Here is a 19,723-nt window from a genome sequence, read left to right as displayed (position 1 = left end):
TGCTTTATTGGGGGAGGTTGGGAGGCAAGACACCATGGTGAGAAACAAAATCAATTAAAGTACAGGTACAGGAAGCAATAATGTTAAAATAGTAATACACAAAATGGATAACTGCAATCATTTTCTTAAGAGGACTTGACTCGTGGAAGATAAACTTTAATTGCTGTTGCAAAAAACATCTGTATGAAGTAGAAACTGGTTTCGGTAACATTAGTAGAGAATATGTTCTAGAAAGTGGAGGTAACTGGATGTAAAATCCTGGCAGCAATTTAATAGAACAGTCCCAGATGATTAGGCTGAGGCCAACACCTAATGAGGACGAAAGCCTTGTCTGTGGGGAATTTTGGATGATACCTGGAGAAATATTACACTGTGCGTAAACCAAATTGAATTGTTTTCACAAGTGTTGTAAAGTTTCATATAGTAAAAGGTTTTTTCTACATGCACTTCAATTTCACAGCAAGAGTGGCATAGGATACCTAAACACAGAAGAGAGCATTCATGCAAGATATCTAACTCCTTGATATAATAATGCATACAATTCAAAATGATTACACTATCATTACATCTAGGGCTTTCTGCAGCTACAAGGTGGTGGTTATGGAAAGCATGGCCCCCGATATCAATATCTAAAAAGCAGCCACCACCTCCTTCTATGTGTGTTCTCTTTTTGCGTTTTTTCTTCATTTTTATTAATCAACTCTGCTGTTGTTGCTGCTTCTTAGCAAAACTGGTAAAAACAAAATTGTAATCATTGAACATAGCGCTCTGGCAATCAAGACGTTTAAAGCCTTCAATCTTCTGGGGTGAAGAAAGCACTGTGCGACATTTAGAACTCTGGGGAAAAAATTTAAATAAAGGATTAATGTTTCCAGTCTGAAGAAGTTTTCAAACAAAATAGTCAATAAGTATTTAAGACTACTGTCTGAAGAAACTGTAGCATTTGAATATTTTAGCTGTCTCATGTGTGGATGGAGTGAGACATCCTATGTTGTCCCCCCACCTGCCCATCTGTCTACAGGGAAAACAGGACAGAAGGAACCCATCAACTGGGCTAGATATAAAGCAAGGACCAAGTCTAAACGAAGATATAAAGCATCTCCTCTTCCAGTAACCTTAACAGTAGTACTTCTAGATATCTGATATTTTTATTTCCTTTAAGATTTTACTGTAGGTAATAAAACAGATTACCTGATTTACAAACAGGGTGGTCACAAATTTTCCTGGCTTGAAGACTTCCACAACTTTCCTGATCAGGTCATCATAGGAGGTCTGACTTAAGTTTGTTTCAAAGCTAACATAAGAAAATTCTGGTTCTGGAGTGATGTGAATAGTCCAATAAGTTCCCTTAAACAAATAGTTTTATGTTAATAATGGAATGGGCACACTTAAATATTTAATAATTATTAAGCAAAATATCACTTACATCCGATTTCATTCCATTCATCGAATACCCACAAGGATTGAAAAGTGTGGCATCAATGACAGAACCTGGTATCAGGTCACGAATTCCACTCTCCTGGGAAAGGAAAGACTGAATTACACACAAATTTGAAAAATTTGTGAATGAGTTAAATTTTTAGTCCCCAAGAAGAATTCAGAATTATTCTTGAAACTGCTTACACGAGTGACATCCTTTGCAGTAACACCATCTTTCATGTAGAACTGGTCCATAACTGCTGGGTCAAGCTCACTCATCAGAATTTCCAGGGTTTGATCTGGCTGACTGATTACCCGAGTCTCTGGGAAATCCAAAGTATACAAGTACCTATATAAAAGTAAAGAGTAGTTTCTAAAAATGACAAATGGCAATTTAAAATAAATCCTGTAGAGACACACACACACAAATCCATGAAACTGCGTCCAACATACCAACAGTCAGAATTCATACGTCCCATACAATATGCTGCTCCATCTGTTGAGGGAGGAGAGAATGTAAAGTAAATTTAACAGCTCCTTTTGGTAGGATAGCCTTGCCCCCACCCTTCCAATGGTTAGGGTGATAGTGCTTGCCTCCTACCAGAAACGTTCTCATTGAAGGGAAGTGAGCTCACAAGTAGGCAGGATGCCCTCCGCCATCCCTTAAAAAAATATTTTACTAAAAATATTTTACTGTCCTTTAGAGATATACTTCAGCTAGTGAGTTACTTTGAGTGCTGAGAAAACTATGGCTCACTCTCCCCTAAAGCTCCATTAAGGAAATGGAATTTGATCACCCATTTATCTACATTCCCAAGTAAGTACAAGTCATTTTATGTAATACATTCTTTCCGTATTTTTGTTTCAAAGCCTAACTCAACACAGTAAATTAACTGGGAGATATTTACACTCAATTATACTCAGCATTGACAGAGCGTTGTATAATTTCATATTAGTAGATAAGAATAGGATAAAAATCGGACTTTCTTTTCGAATTATGCCTGTGAGGGAGGAGGGGGTGGAAATCTTAAATCATGCTTGTAAGTGCTTTTGTGCCAAGTTAGTAAAATCATCCTAGGTTTTCGGCCACATCTAGAATGGAAGGGTGTTAAGGGTGTTAGATTAGATAACCTTTAATTCCCTGACCTTGAAGCTCAAAAAGGAAGGTCTATAAATAAAAGCTTAGTAAATGGAAGAAAATCTTGCCAATTTATTTGAAGTGACGCTATGATCTCACTGTGTTGATCATTTTTAAGCCACCTCGATTCCTGAACAGAATGCCAGGCCAGAGTTTAACATGGACCAGCATCTTAGCATGGGGATGTGAAGGCACTATGCATTTTTCTGGATGGGAACAACCCCTAAGTTAGATATAAATTAGAGCAACTGGCTAGACAAAGATGACCTCTCCCTCTACCAAGTGATCAATTCATTTTCTTTTTCCATCTTTTCAGCAACATTGACCTGACGAGTACACACACTCTAAAATTTGTAATCAACTTTACTGATTTGTATCTTAACCAAATAACCATATTTGCATTCATATGCTTTCACATACATAAAAAGATCCTGGAAGGATAGACCCTCTAAGGAAACAGGTTTCAATTCTACTTAAACTTACTTGGGAAAATTGCATTAAGAAACTCTATTTCTTCCTGGAAATTCCGGTGTGGGTACCCTTGGTGAGAAGGCTTCATGAAATTCTTACGAGAATAAAAGAAGCTCTGAAAAAGATAACTTTATATGTAGGATTCTGTCACCTTTCCTAGTCAACTATTTTCTGCATATGCATATCAAAATCAAATCTATAGATATTTTCTCCAATGAAATTTAACATGTTTTCCCTTTAATAGGTTTAAAAGGTAAGTGGTCTTTTGCTGGCCAATAAACAAAAAATGAAGGCCACTGTGTCAGAGCAAGGTTCCAGACGAATCAATATCCATGCGATACTGTTACACAGAGCAACTGTGTTTAAGCTGTGAAGAATCTCAAGAAAGCATTAAGAATGCAGATCACATTCTGAGTTTCTGGAAACTAAAAAATACCCAATCTACTCATGATGGGTCACAACAACTGTAGAAACAAGGTACATTAATTATTTCTGGAGCAGTAATTTCAGATCTGATTTAAATAGGCATGGAAGCAACAATTTGAGAACATATGTACATTTAGTTTCAAGAGTCAGTGATTACCCACCACAACTAAGCAGTAAATATACACATTTATTTACTAGGCATATGCATATCACAGAGCCCTAACGTTTGCCTGGGGGAAAAAAGGATTAAATGTTTAATTACTTACTTGAATCGAATCAAACCCACTGTAATCCCTAGCAAGTTTCAACAGGGGAACCAGTGCTTTCAGCAAGAGGGTGGTACCACATGTCTTCAAAATGAAACGTCTCTTGGAGACAAACATGCTACTCTCACTGCATTTGAAAAAAGTCACAAGGTTATAATGATGTTTATGTATTACTGAGATGTTATTAATCTATTATTGGATTATTTACAATGTAAAATTTGGCTATTAATTTTAAATGTGAAGAAATCAAGGAAGCCAAAAATAGGCACTACAGTATTCCTTTTTCTATTTTACAGAACTCATTTTAAGGTTCCAGAACCCACAGAACGGTACTGAATTAGGTATAAAGTGTATCAGCTCATTACACAAACTCCCTTCTAACTATAAACTTTCCTCCTCACCTCACGTATCTTAGGATTTATTTACTAAAGTCATACTTTACTTCAGCTTGTACCACCCACTCTCACATTATTTCTGTAAACATCTCATTACTTCTTTCACTAGATAATAAACTCCATGAGGAAAGGAATTTGGTTTTACTCACCATTATATTCCTAGGGCCTGGCACATAATAAGCATTCGATAAATATCTGTATATGCCAAACACAAGCTTAGTAAAAACCAGGCACTTATGCACCTTGTTCAATCCAGTAGCCTCAAGGTCCATTGTAATACATTTAAGAAACTAACATTTTACTTGGGGCGCCTGGGTGGCTCAGTCGGTTAAGCGTCTGCCTTCTGCTCAGGTCATCATCTCAGGGTCCTGGGATGAGTCCCCCATTGAGCTCTTTGCTCAGTGGGGAGCCTGCTTCTCCCTCTCCCTCACACGTTTGTACTCTTTCTTAAATAAATAAATAAAATTAAAAAAAAAAAACCACCACCAAACTAATGATTTTATTGGATAAATTAGCTTTGTACTTATAAACATGTTGAATGGCTTTTTTCTCCTATATACCACAAAGGACATCTAAAGTAAACACTTTATTTTATACCACTATTTCTCAAAATAAGGTAAAAATGATTATAGTACTAAGATCCAGAGGAACAATTTGCTATTCCCACATAAAGTATGATTCAGACTGAAATCAGGTAGCTAACACTTGTTTTTGCAGGACTTACCTGAGTACATAAGCTTCCTGCTTGTCAGTTTTTGTCACACTTATGATTGAACATTGCACATCCTTCAGAAGTATGTCCCACTCAGATCTATTATTCAACAACAAAAAAGATGATTAAGTCATAATAGTACTTGCCTACCTGAATAAAAATTATAAAGCTCTTATACTTCAGTGTTCTAACACAATTTACACCATGTATTTTATGTTTGTTGTCATATTCTTGTTCCGGCTTCTGGGTAACATTTAGTTTTACTTCAAAAGCCTACCTATATTGACATATCCACCAAGTAACAAAGAGCAAACTGGAAATATAAGCTATTTGCAATTTACTAAGAAAAAACAAATGACGACTGAATAAGCCATGCACAGAGGAAATTCAAAAGGCCAATAAACCAAGGAAAATCATTACCTTTCACCAACAAGCAAGTGAAGAAATTAAGTCAAAATGAGATTTTTTGCTTATCAATTTTTTTTTTAAAGATTTCATTCATTTACTTGACAGAGCACAAGCAGGGGGAGCTGCAGAAGGAGAGGGAGAAGCACGCTCCCCACTGAGCAGGGAGCCTCACATGGGCCTGATCCCAGGACCCTGGGATCATGACCTGCGCCAAAGCAGAAGCTTAACTGACTGAGCCACCCAGGAGCCCCGTCGCCTATCAAAATTCTTAGATTTTTAATCCTACTGGAAGAATTACAACTTAAAAAGCATCATCTCCTTCCCTGATCAGATTGGCAAAAAGATTTAAAGGCCTGACTGTTAGTAAGCTCAACTCTCATTCTGTTTAGATACTATTTTCTATAAAATTAGCAGCTAATCATAATACCTAGTAGTATCTAAAGTCTAGAAACATCAAAAACTTGAAACACTGCCTTTGTTGGCAATTCAAAGTCAATAAGATTTTGGGGGAACATTATGCCACTCTTTAATAGGATTAAAAAAAATGAATATTTCAACAAAGTGAAAAGTCTGTATTACAGGCAACAGCAAAATGGAAGTCAAATGGGCATGAAGTTGGTTTTAATTTTATCTGATTGAGACCTAAGAAGTGCTTCCTCTTTAGTGTGCCCACTACGAACAGAAATACATAAAACAATAGGACAAGCTTACAATGACCAGAGTAAAGGCTAGAAATGTTTTTAAGGCTCTTAATGTTTGACAGATCATTCTTGTATACCTAAGAAAATGGCATATTATGGTTAGCTTTCTTATCCAGTTAAGACTCTGTAAAAGAAATCCTCAACAGCACAGTCAGCACAAAAACAGGTATGTTTTATTCTTTTGTATTAAAAATCAAGCACAGGGACACCTGGCTGGCTCAGCCAGTCAAGCACGCAACACTCGACCTCAGGGTTGTGAATTCAAGCCCATGCTGGGTATAGAGAGAACTTAAAAAACAAACAAAACAAAAAAACCAACAAAAAACACACGTAAAAAAACCCAAAACACACAAGCATAGTACCAGTCAACCCTGCTAGCATTTTGTGCCCGTTTCATTATTTTCTAAAAGAAATTATATGACCAATCACAGAAGGCAGTAATTCCTATGTTGGGTAAATTAGTTAAATTGCACAGTACTCAGACCTACCTGAAAAAAACTTAAAATACGTTAGGCTTGCTAATGATTTTAAGATTTTATTTATTTATTTGAGTGACAGAGAGAGTGTGTGAATTAGTTCGAGCACAGGAGAGGCAGGGGGAGGGTCAGAGGGAGAAGCAGACTCTCTGCTGAGCAGGGAGCCCAATGTGGGACTCAATCCTGGGACTCTGGGATCGTTACCTAATCCGAAGGCAGACGCTTTACCAACTGAGCCACCCAGGTGCTCTAGGCTTGCTAATGATTATAGAGCCTATTTGCCTATAACTTTGCCAAGGAGTTTTAAAAATTTATATTTTGGGGGGCGCCTGCTTCTCCCTCTCCAGCTCCCCCTGCTTCTGTTCTCTATCAAATAAAATCTTAAAAAAAATTATTTTTACTTTCTAGAGAGGGGGAGTGGGAGGAAAGGGGAAGAGAGAGTGCAAGAGAATGCATCTCAAGCAGACTCTATGCTCAGTGCAGAGCCTGATACAGGGGCTTGATCTCACAACCCTGAGATCATGACCTAAGCCAAAAAAACAAGAGTCAGACACTTAACCGACTGAACCATCCAGGTGCCCCTGCCAAACCATTTTTTAAAAGAGCTAACAATTAGCTTTCTTTTAAAAAGGTGCCAACAACTGTTTATATAAAGAAAAAATACATACTGGGCCATATCTTGGCAGTTTGTTTCAAATTTTTTAAATGGTACAATTTGTTATTTAGGAAGAAAACATTACAATTAAGATCCAGTTCTGAGCAACACAAACTGATCATTTTAATCCTTTCATTGTAGGTGGTCATACAATAATTTGGGCTTTTGTATTTCTAAGACTCAAAGTTCACTAATGTATGAACATTTCAGAATCCACTGTAGTTCAATTCCACAAATAATTGCTTTAACGAAAAAAGGAGTAAAAGGGCTCTAAAAGAAGCTATTGCTTTTCTGTTTTGTGACATTTCTTGCAATTAAATATCTCTGGGCTTGGTTTCTTTATACCTAATAGGCAATAAAACCCACTTCCCATGACTGGTATCACGTGACTAAAGATTAAATTACATAACCCATACAAAATTTACCTACTTGATGGTAAGAATTTAAGCACTGGATACGTAGGTAAATAATAAAAACACCCACTATAAGAGGCACTGAGTAAAATTCTGCAGCACAGGGGGGGTCTCTCTTTAGAGCTCATCTAAGTCAGATCTTACCTAACAACTTCCCACTAGAATCCAGCACTCTTGCAAATATCCTCTTCCACCCACTGGACACTCTACCTCCTCAGTTATATTCACTATACATGCAGACTCCTTCCCCCCAGTTTTACTGAGATAATTGGCATACATCATTGTAAGTTTAAGGTACACAGCATAATGGTTTGACTTACATGTTTGTGAAATGATTACCATAGAAAGTTTAGTTAGGATCCATCATCTCACATACACAATTAAAAAAAAAAAAAAAAAGCAAAAAAAGAAAACAAATCTTTCCACTATGAGAACTCTTCAGATTTATTCTCGTAACTTTCACATATCACACAGTAGTGTTAACAGTATATTAAGACTTTTTTTTAATTAAAGATTTTATTTATTTATTTGACAGAGAGACACAGGCAGGGGGAGTGGGAGAGGAAGAAGCAGGCTCCCAGCGGAGGAGTCGGATGTGGGGCTCCATCCCAGGACTCTGGGATCACGCCCTGAGCCGAAAGCAGACGCTTAACGACTGAGCCACCCAGGCGCCCCAACAGTATATTAAGACTTTTAATCATGCTCCGTAACTTTCCTTCTTGTAGAACTTTGTTTTTCTCTGGATTTAAAAGCTGTCTTGCTTTTTCATTTGCTTTGGTTTTCTATGCATTAATTTATCCTCAGATGTTCCCCCAACTGTTTCCTTTGAACATTTTTGAGTGGTTCTTGGCCAAGATTAGGGTACCAAGACTTAGCTAGTCAGAAAGTCTATACACATGGATGGGGCTTGTTGACTGTGGGCCTACACAGGGCACTGTGGGGGTTTCACTGGGGCACTCCCTCCCTATCGGTATTTTTTTTTTTTTTTTGAAGTTCTTTCCTGGGCAAGTCAGATTATCCAAATATTCCATTTTCTTGCCTGGAGAACATTAAGATTTCTGGTAGGCAAAAGAGGGTAAAGGGCTAAGGATCTCACTCATTAGAAGCTTTTTTTTTTTTTTTAAAGATTTTATTTATTTATTTGACAGAGATAGAGACAGCCAGCGAGAGAGGGAACACAAGCAGGGGGAGTGGGAGAGGAAGAAGCAGGCTTGTAGCAGAGGAGCCTGACGCGGGGCTCGATCCCAGAACACCGGGATCACGCCCTGAGCTGAAGGCAGACGCTTAACCGCTGTGCCACCCAGGCGCCCCTCATTAGAAGCTTTTATTCTTTATTTTCAGTATAGTCACTCTATCCCTCAACAGTACCTGGTCCCCTCATTTCAGAGAGATCCTTTTTTACTCCCAGAGAATAAACCATTATCTAATCTTCAGATTTCCTGGCACCCCTCTTTTCATCTGACTCAGACAAATTTTATAATATAAAGACAATGAATCAGAAGAGCAGTTGAAATAAATAAAACACACACTGATGAATATATAGGTAACTAGCTCTATCCCCATTTCCTGTATTTGAGCCACAGTGGACTTTTCCACCAACCATTCATCATAAATTTATTCATCCAAATCAAGCCACATGAAAGTGAAAGACAGCATTACAATTACACTGAGACAGCACATATAAACTTTGCTCTGGGTACTGTTGGAATGGATTTCACCCTACCTACAACCCGTCCTCAGCACCCTTCCTCTAACTCAAGTCACCTCACTCTTCCCATCAGATCAAAGATCTTTTCACAAAAAGGTTTTAATACTCAGAAACCTTTTCAAAGCATTTTATTTGTGGCTATTGTGGTATTCATGCAAATCCCACTAGTCATTCCATATAGTTAGGGAGTTTGTGTTTTATTGTTTTTATCTCCAGTGCCTAGCCCAGTTCCTAAGAGGCCCTCAAGTATTTGTTGAATCTGGCAATAATTATTCTGATTAAACCTTATGGACATTTGGGAAAATAATGAACAGCCTTAAAATTTTTGTTTTTTATTATTTTTAAAAGTAATCTCTATGCTCAAGTGGGGCTTAAACCCACAACCAAGATCAAAAGTTGCACGCTCTACCAACTGAGCCAGGCAGGCGCCCCATATAGCTTTAAAGATTTTTAAATCTAAAACTGTTACATGCTCCTTTACTGTTTGGGATCTGTAGAACATTTGCTGCCCCCAATCCTGTGTGTTTAGAATGGATAATTCCTACTGATGTTTCTCACTCTTCTGTCCTCTCCAATCTACTAGAGCCCACCAAGGAAACTTTTTATTCCAGTAGTTATTTTCCTGTTGCATTTTTAAGTTCCACCTTCTATTTCTCTAAGACTTTGTCTTTTCCTTTTAAGAGTGTTCACTCTTACAGAATGGTTATGACAGCTGTTTATAAAGCTTTATCTGCATCACCTTGAGGTTGTCTTTTTCCTTTGAGGGATGCTGAGAATTTCCCATTCGTAAGTTGAGCAATTTATGATCGCATCCTGAACATTTTGATGTTACGTAATTTTAAATCTTGTTTAAATCCTATGGAGCATGTTGATTTTTAAAACTGTTTTAACAGGCAACTGAAATGGTTAAGTTCAGTCTTCAAGTTTTTATCCAGCTTCTCTGGGTTTTAGTTTAGTTATGAAAGCCCCTTGCCATGGTACTCAGATCTGTCCTGCTTTCGTGTCACCCAGTGGCCAGACTGGGAGGTGATCCATCAGTTTTCAAAGCCGTTGATACACCATTTATGATCAGATCTATACAGGAACAGCCCACTGGTCTTTATATAAATTTTTATGGGATCACTTTCTTCACCTCTCTCCTTTCCATAATCTTGCCGACAATTTCCGGTTTGGGGTGGGGGGCCCGATTCTTGGGTTCTCCGGCTAGAAAGCAAAGGCTTTAGTTTGTCCACCTGCCGCAGGCTGCCTGTGACTATCTGTCCCTCTGTGGCCAAATGGGTAGACAACAAAAAGGGAAAAGAGCAATAGGAATATCCACGATGCTCTTCACTCTTGGGACCACAGTTCCTCTGGTCAAAAAGGGGTCCCCCCCCTGCACCCAGAGTGTTAGGCATCTCTCTGGCCACCACAACTGTTACAGGACTGCCTGCGCTGTGGGCAGAACACACACACACAAAGCAAAGCGATACAAAGACAAAAAAGGGATTTTCCCTACTCTCTCTGACCCAAGGGAGCAGGCCCCCTTTCCTTCTCTGCAGACCAGAAAAAGACCTCTCTTGGAACTCTTTTTGTCTGCACATAGGGTGCAGTTCCCAGCTTCTGGCAGCTTTTCAGGCCACCCCAAGAGATAACCAAAGGGGGGGGGGGAAGAAACAGGAAATCACAGCTGTTTCAGTGGTATTTTGAGTTATGGTAACCTTCTTCAATTCACCTGCTAACATTTACTTTTCAAAGTCCTCAGCTGTTCCATGCACTCTGCCCAAGGTTTTTAGTAAATGCAAGAGACAGTAGAGTGTGCTTATTCCACCTTGAGGGAAACCAAATGTTCTTGCACTCATTCACCATCAGTTAATAAATTTTGCAACCAAACTCTTCCTCACCTAAAAGAAACCCTCTACTATTTTTTCAAAGTCACGGTATAAAAGAATGCGGTTATTTAGAACACCTTAAAACACAGCTGAATGATCAATCAAAAAGACAATTTTAGGAGAGCCTCAAAAAAAAAAAATCAAGGAGCAAGATGGGAGAGAAAACTGAAAAAGCCAATACAATACTATACATGTATATAAAGAGAAAGGTGAAAAACCAACTCCAAAAACAGCTGAGAATTTCAGAAAATTATTTTATCACACTTCTTCCAGGAAAATAAGCCTCCTTTTGTAAATTAAGGTTTATTGGATCCTAGCCACAACCAGATCTGGGTTAAGTATCTCCCCAAAATAGGATGTTCTTTACCAATAACAGTACACAGATTGAATAATATTAGGTTACCATACCAGAAAGCAAAACATTAACAGTATATTGTATTTGAAGTTTTCTTAAAGAATCTGTGATTTAATAAAAACAGAACAAGTTAGAGCACTTACAAAGGAAAAGATACAACTAATATGAAAGACTTCTAGATCATCAGATTCAACAAAACCAGAAATGGACAACTGACTACATTTTTAAATGTAATATGTAAAAAGTAAATGCCATAGGTCAAATGACCTTCAACAAAGGTGCCAAGACTACAAAATTAGGGGGAAAAGCCATCAAACAGTGCGGGGAAAACTGGGTGTCCTCACAAAAGAATGAAGTTGGATCCTTACACCATCTATAAAAATTATTAATAGGTTAAAGATCAAAATTAAGACCTAAAACTACAAGTCCTCGAAGACATAGGGTAAGCTTCAGGACACTGGATCTGGTAATGCCTTCTTGGATATGACACAAAAAGCACAGCCAACAAAGGCAAAAGTAGACAAATGGGAATACATCAAACTTAACTTTTGCACATCATAGGAAGTACTCAACAGGAGAAAATACTTGCAAATCATACAGGTGATAAAAGGTAAATATCCAGAATATATAAGGAACTTCCCCAAGAGCAAAAACAAATAACCCAATGGAGCACCTAGCTGGCTCAGTCGGTGGAGTGTGGGGCTCTTAAAATGGCGTTGTGAGTTTGAGCCCCACTTTGGGTACAGAGATCACTTAAAAATCTTATAAATAAATAAGTAAATTAACCCAATTAAAAAACTGACAAAGGACTTGAATAGACAATTCTCTAAAAAGATACACAAATGGCCAACAAGCATATGCAAAGATGCTCAGCATCACTAATCGTAAGAGAAATGCCAATCAAAACCATGAAATAACACCTCACATCCATTAGGATGTCTACTGTAAAAAACAAAACAAAACAGAAAGTTTTGGCAAAGAAGTGGAGAAGTATTAACATTCGTGCACATTAGTGAAAATATCAAATGGTACAGCCATTACAGAAAACAGTAGGGACGTTCCTCAAAACCTTAAAGATAGAATTACCACCACATGACCAATCCAGCAATCCCACTTCTGGGTATATATTCAAAAGAATTCAAAAAAGGTCTGGAAGAGGGATTTGCACACCCATGTTTGTTGTTGTTCACAACTGTCAAGAGATGGAAGCAACCTAAATGTCCATCAAAGGATTACTAGATAAAGAAAATGTGATATATACATACGACATGGATGAATCTTGAGGACCTTATGCTACGTGAAATAAGCCAGTCATGGAAGGACACATACTGTATGATTCCATTTATGAGGTACTCACACTCCTACGAAGTATCTAAAGTAGCCAAAATCCTAAAGGAATATGGTTGCCATGGACTCGGGGAAGAGGAGAGGGGAACTTATTGGGTATAGTTTGTTTTGCAAGATGAGAAAGTTCTGTTGCACAACAATGTGACTATACTTACAATACTACCCGCTTAAAATGGTAAATTTAATGTTAGATTCTTTTAAATCACAATTTTACGAAGTAAATGCCTGAGGGAACAAAATGCTGCTGGCAGATGGAAGAAACCCGTCAAGGCAGAGTATCACTCTCACATCACCGGATGAGCTGTATCCTAACCTCAGATTCTGTAGGTCAGACCCGTTGCAAATGGTGCCTAGAAATTTGCATTTAAAAGGCCTCCATGCGAATAAAAACTGCTGGTTTCAGGGTTACCAAATAATTTACCCCAAAGTCACACAACTACATGAAGCTTTCCTGAGCTGTGACCTTAAGGTGACAGCCTGATGCCTGTTTTAGGGACTTACCCCTTACCACAGTACATTCAGGCTTCCATACCTTACCCAAGGTATTAGTATTTGGGTCAACACCATCCTTAAAATAGCCTTTCCCTTTTGTTCAAAGAAATCAACTGAAAATACACAGTATTTTAATCACAGTATTAAATTCTCTATCTCAAGCTTTAAAATTTTAATTACTATTAGTATAATTACTGCTACACTCAGCTGATTATTACTTTCAACACATACTTCTTTAAAAATGGGTGCTTTGGGGATAGCAGTTCAAACTTTTTTTGAAACTTTTGTGAAGAATGTAATGAGGAGCTTAATTCAATATGAAGCTTTTCTATTTCAAAACATTTACACTAAAAGGTTTCTTGGCCATTAATGGGTTGTACTTTTCTTCAATGTAAAATCACTGATACTGCAATACTGTGCAATGATATGGTTAAGTAAGGCAGGAGTTCTGGGAAAGTTAATGTTGAGGTGTGATTTACACTCTTTGCAAGTGCCCCCAATCCTTTACTAAAAATTTAAATTCTAGCTTACAAAATTTGAAGGAGAAAAACAGAACTTCCCACTAGTCCTAAATGTCTTCTCCAACACGAACACTATAGATTCTAGTTGTTATGGTTTCACGTTAACTGTGCAAATACTACACCTCTAACCTTCCCACAGTTATATTCTCTTCACCTCCACTACAATTTCCCATCTGAACCCACCTCATTACTAGGAATAATAGCTCAGGGTTATGAATTCAAAAGCAAAAGTCTTTCTTCTCAGCAAAATTTCTTATTTTCTCACAGACTTCCTCCCCATAGCTGCCATTTCCTAGAACATAAAAGGCTTTTGTTTGGTCCAGCAACCCTAAGACCTTTTAATATATGATCACTGATTTCTGTTCAGATCCTTTTGAAATCTGAAAAACTGCTGGAGAAACTGCGGGTTAAACCTATTATACCACTCCTTCCTCAAATTCAAGTAATGTGTGAATTAAGTCTGTTTTAGAACATATCATCTATTCCTTTATTCATATGGAGACCCTGGACTGCAGCTTTTCTTCAACATATTGTTAACCGGTATTCTTCAACCTGAGCTACACAAGATTTTCCATTTTTAAAATTTATTTTTATTTTTTAGAGCATGATGCGGGCTCGATCTCACAATTCAAGAACAAAAAGGGGTGTCTGGGTGGCTTCGTCGGTTAAGTGACTGACTGTCCTTGATTTCAGCTCAGGTCACGCTGTGATGGGGCTGGGGCTCCGGCTCCTTGTTCAGCGGGGAGCCTGCTTCTCACCTCTCAATCAATCAATCCAGAAATCTCAAATAAATAAATAAATAAATACAATCTTAAAAAAAAAATCCCAGATGGAATGCAGATCTAAATATGAAAAGCAAAATGAAATTTAGGAGGGAAAAAAAAGAACATCTTCATTAATCTAAAATGAGCAAAGATATGTTAAATAGAATGCAAAACTGCTAACCAGAGGCAGCTAGCTGACTCAGCTGGTAGAGCATGAGACTCTTGATCAAGTTCAAGCCCCATGTTGCCTGTACAGGTAGGTTAAACAAAACAAAACAAAATAAAAACAAACCCTACTAACCATTAAAGGTAAAATACTGGTAAGTGGACTACATTACAACTGTGCACTTCTGGGGCACCTGGGTGGCTCAGTTGGTTAAGCCTCTGCCTTCGGCTCAGGTCACGATCCCCAGGTACTAGGATAGAGGCCCGTGTCAGGATCTCTGCTCAGTGGTGAGTTGGCTTCTCCCTCTCTGTGCCCCAACCGCCTCCCACTCATGATCTCTCTCAAATAAATAAATAAAACCTTAAAAAAAAAATAAAACCACAAAACCTATGCACTTCTGTTTCTAAAGATATCACTAACAGAATAAAAGGGGAAGAAGCCACTGAGGGTGCAAGATATCTGTAATATACATATTAGAATTCATCCACAATAAAGAACTCCTACAAACTGAGGAGGCATTCCAAAAGAATAGGCAGCATTTCACAAAAGATATCCAAATGGCTAATAAAGATATGAAAGGATGCTCAACTCCATTAGTCCGATGGGAAGTACATACTATCGTACACCCACAATAGCTAAAATTAAAAAGATAATACCAAGTGTTAGATGAAGATATGGAGCAACTGGCACCCTCATGCTGGATATATGCACATCTTATGACTTAACAATTCTACTCTGAGGTGTATATGTAACAGAAGCGCAGACATATTGTTCACCAAATGACATATTAGTGTTCATAGCAACATATTTGTATTAGCAAACTGGAATCTACTCAAATACCCATTCACAATAGAATGAAAAATTGTGCTACACTGACACAAAACACTACACAAAATGCCAAACATAAGGTTGACCAGAGAGAGGCTTTACATAATGATTCACACTAAATGATTCCATGTTATTAAAAGCTCAAAAACAGGGAAAACTAATCTATAGTGGTTAAAAGTTGGGAGGAGAGGGTAGGATTGTAACTGGAAAGAAGTACAAGGGGGCATTTTCCCGTAACATCTTTGTTATTTAACGTCTAGCATCTATAGCAAGGCCCTCTCGGAACATTTGTGCCTTCCCAATTAATCCTTTTCATGTCCTTAGGTTTTTATCTGTTTTATTAACAGTGTAATTTATTTACTTGTTTATTTTAATCCAGTCTGTTAATGTCTTCTAACTATGACTTTAGTCTATTTGCATTTTAATGTAATTACTTAGTGGAGGTATGGAGGCAAGGGCTTTCTGGCTTTTACATTTTTATCATTAAATAAAGATACTAAAGATAAATTTTACTTTATAGAAATATAATGATATAATCTAAAACTCCCTAGTGACTCGATCTCCTCCCCTTGAATAAAAATACATCAAACTGCTAGGACACCCTTTAACATGTAGCCTTTTAGACTACAATCTGACAAACTCTTCCCCAGCCTTGTTTGCTTAAAAAAGGAGAAAAGGAGGGGCGCCTGAGTGGCTCAGTCGGTTAATCGTCTGCCTTCAGCTTAGGTCATGACCTTGGGGTCCTGGGATTGAGTCCCAGGACCGGCTCCTTGCTCAGCCTGGAGTCCGCTTCTCCCTTTGCCCCCTGCTTGAGCCCTCTCTGGCTTGCTCTCTCTTAAAGTAAATAAATAAAATTTAGAAAAAAAGGGAGGGAGGAGATGGTCTTTAAAGGCAAACAAAACAACTCCCTCCAAAAGATGATAATAATACTTACAGAGTGGTTATTGTGTGTCAGTTTCTTAAATACTGTACATACATTAGCCCACTTAATCCTCACAACGACCCTAAGAAGACAGGTACACCATCATCTTCATTTGAGATGAGGAGACACCGAACAGCTGGCTATTAAATGGTGTCTGAATTGAAATTTAGATATTCCAAGGCAATGTACTTAACTACTTCATTATACATTACTCTTTTAGGTTATAATCCTCCTCCTCTGCCCAACTCCTCAAGAGACCAGAAACCAATGAGCCCTCTCACCAGGCCATTGATTTTAGATGATTTACCAAGCATCTACTATTTTTCACGTATTTTTACCTCCTACTAAATAACCTAACCTGTGCATCCTTGCTTGACAGGTCACAGAGAAAGGCTCCTAAAGGTTGCCAATGGACTTCAGCTAAATGGGACAGGTTTTTCAGTTCTTTCTTGCTCTAATCTCCAACAGCCGAAATGTGATATAAACTCTCAAAATAGTGATTTAACGAATGTTTAATGTCTATAAAACATTGTGGCACTAAATTATGAACAAAACAGAATATTCTGTCCTTGAAGGTTTAACTTCTGCCATCATTTTAAGAACCACACCGAAGGAGCAAAACAATTTCAGCAGCCAAAAGTACAAAGGAAAAGTGGTTCTCAGACATTTAAAGAAGGCAAGCTCCCCTTTTATAAGCCTTTCTCCCCCTCGACTCAGGGAACTTAACCAGAAAAGCCCAAGCTTAAATTCTGGCATTTTTGCCTAAGAACCTGGAGGAAGGAAAAACCCTTTCCTTTACTAAGAATGTGTGCTTACAAATAAAGCTTCCAAACATGTAAAGAGCCAGAGCAAAACAATTTGTTATCCACCTTGTAAGACTTACTCACTAGTTCTTCACTGACAGAATTTTCTAACAGTATCTAATCACAATTGTTTCATCGGACGCATACCACCACTACCACCACCACCACCACCACCACCAGGGAGTTTTCCCCTTTGTGAAATGGAGGAAATTTAAGCTTCCCCTATCTGTAAGTAACTGCTTCCTAGAATATAAAGTGTTTAAAGCTCAGCCTGGCACGTAGTAAAAGGCTACGATAGACATTTTAAGTGTCGCTTGAAAAATGAGACCTGTCACATTTTAGCTAACACGACGCTTTCCAGGAGTAGACTCCTTCAAGATAGATATACTGCCGTAAAAGTCCCGGCAGCACGTGTCCGCCTGGATTCCCTTCCCCAGTTGCTTTTTGTCAGGGACAGCAGCGAGCGCAGCCTACATTCCTGAAACGCCCATTGGCCCACACCCTGGGGCCAGGCTCTCGGTCGGGCCCAGGAGCTCATTGGTCGTCGCCCTCAATGAGGCAGCCGCGCCGGTTCCTCCGCCGCACCGCCACACTCGCCGCACTTGTGCGCCGAAAGGCAAGGGGTGGCTAGCGGTGTGAGCGCCGCGGAGAAAGGCCCAGCACCTTCGCAAACGCCTGCGCGTTTATTTGCGCTTGGCTTTCCAAAAACCTCAAGACCTCTCCTTTCCTGCGCGATCAACCCAGCTCTCTCGCGTGACTGCCCGGGGTGGGAGGCTGGGGCCCCAGATTCCTTTGCAGGCTTAGGCACTAAAGGTATTATGTCCTGGTTCGGACGGGCCTCTAGCCCGTAAATGCAGGCAAACCTCCCAGCACCCCGCACCTCGGCCGGAACCCGCCGACGCCGTAACAGGTTACACACCCAAGGTCAAGAGTCTCGGGGGCAAGCCTCGGTGGGCTTCGCGGCCGTTTCCCGGGGCCGCCCCGAAAAGGATTTGGTGCAGAGCGCATTAAGGCGGCGGTGGGGCCCAGCCACTGCGACACTGCTCCCGCCCAATCCCCGCCGCCCGGGCGCCACATGCTGCCAGCGCGGACCGCGGGCGGGAGGCCTGCGCGCCAGACCCTCAGTCGGAGACCGGGAGAGCCCCCTCCTCCCGCAGCACGCGGAAAGAACGAGCCCGGCTTCAGACTCGCTCCCTCCCTCCTCGCTCCCCGAGACAGGCACGCCCAAATTAGCGCCTGACTAAGCCTGCCGAGCCACACCTGCCGGGGAGCAGCCCGCGCGGCCCCAAGACGTCCACACCCGGGGCCCCGGACCGCCAACTCCGGAGGGGAAAGTCGTAAGGCGCGGGCCCACAAACCACCCCGAGTGGCGCCGCCCGCCGCCCCGCACGCCGCGCGGGGGACGTTACCTGAGCACGCTGCGCGCCGGCCTCCTCCCCTCCCCCCGGGCAGCGCCCGGCCCAGCAACGGCGGCGGGAGGAGCCGGCTCGCGCCCCGCGTGGACGCGGCCGCTCCCCCCAGCACCGCAGTCTCCTCCACGGCCACCGAAACGCGCCCCGCCCGGGGACCTACCCCACCTGAAGGCTGCGGGAACCCGGCCCCCGCCCCCCGCCCGTGGCTGATGCCTTCGGCGGCGACAGCTCCCAGCACCCACCTGGGGATGGTGCGAAGATCTCCAGATCCTTGATTTGCGTCGGGCTGCTGCCTGGAGAACCAAACCTCCAGCAGCTTCTCGGTCCCTTCGAAAAAATGTGCAGCTTCCATCACCGTGAGACTAGCGAACAACCAACAACCACAGAAAATCAACTAAATTAAATCTCTTCTCCCGCCGCTGCCGCCGCCGCTGCGGATTGTTCCAGCTGTGTTACTAAAGTTCAGGTTCCTTTTTTTTTGCTATAATTTTATATTAACTTTTTTTAAAAAAAAGGATTAATAAAATTTTCCCGGCTTTTTTTTTTTTTTTTGTGAGCGAAAGTTGAACGTGAGTCTGTTGGAAATAGAGGCAGATACAGTTCAGTCTCTTGTAGTCCGCTGTTTCCCCGTTAGAGAGAGTAGAGCGAGCGCTAGCTAATGTCGCCGGCCATACTGTGGAAGCGAGGGCGCTGCGTGAGCACCGCATTTATATACCCCGTCTCCCCCGAAAGGCCAGGAAGTGACGCAGCATCCCGCCCCTGAGGCTCATTGCTGCTGCCGCCTGTCAATCAGCAGCCGCCGTGTTGCGGCTGGCTGGCGGCCCGCCTGCCAGGAGCGCGGGGAGCTACCCGCCGCGCTGCGGTTCGGGTTCGCGCTGTCCCTTGGGCGGGAGACGGCGCTGTGTGGTCCGGCTGGGGATTAGGAACCTGGGGTCGAATGCAGAATGGGTGGGGAGAACAGGAAGGGAGTGAGGAAAGGCTGTGCAGTGCTGCGTTAAACAACTGATTAGCAGAGAACATGGGTGGATCCTTAGGAAGGGTTGGCGGGGTTCCGCGG

At 40.7% G+C, this 19,723-nt stretch overlaps 1 protein-coding gene across 1 annotated transcript; it reads right to left on the bottom strand.

The window, feature by feature from the left end:
• Window positions 1–550: 550 nt before the first annotated feature.
• On the bottom strand, window positions 551–19,295 carry AMD1 (adenosylmethionine decarboxylase 1). The gene is made up of 9 exons (XM_045798478.2): window positions 18,909–19,295; window positions 4,840–4,926; window positions 3,721–3,847; window positions 3,041–3,143; window positions 1,873–1,915; window positions 1,624–1,768; window positions 1,427–1,519; window positions 1,192–1,347; window positions 551–837 (listed from the first exon to the last, which is right to left on the bottom strand). Exons 1-9 carry the CDS (start codon window positions 19,016–19,018, stop codon window positions 697–699), a joined length of 1,005 nt encoding a protein of 334 aa, XP_045654434.1. The 5' UTR covers window positions 19,019–19,295; the 3' UTR covers window positions 551–696.
• Window positions 19,296–19,723: the final 428 nt, after the last annotated feature.

This window comes from Ursus americanus, chromosome 11 (genome assembly GCF_024610735.1).
Source record: "Ursus americanus isolate L20-20 chromosome 11, mUrsAme1.1.p, whole genome shotgun sequence".
In the NCBI taxonomy this organism is placed as follows: domain Eukaryota; kingdom Metazoa; phylum Chordata; class Mammalia; order Carnivora; family Ursidae; genus Ursus; species Ursus americanus.
This window is presented reverse-complemented; position numbering and strand designations above follow the sequence as displayed.

Bases quoted from the DNA above. Each gene is read 5' to 3' on its own strand.
- AMD1 (XM_045798478.2), bottom strand. From the start codon at position 19,018: ATGGAAGCTGCACATTTTTTCGAAGGGACCGAGAAGCTGCTGGAGGTT. The intron at 3,848-4,839 runs GTAAGTCCTGCA...TTTCAAATGCAG, and splicing joins CAGGAAGCTTATGTACTCAG to TGAGAGTAGCATGTTTGTCT. The intron at 1,348-1,426 runs GTAAGTGATATT...TATTTGTTTAAG, and splicing joins TGAATGGAATGAAATCGGAT to GGAACTTATTGGACTATTCA.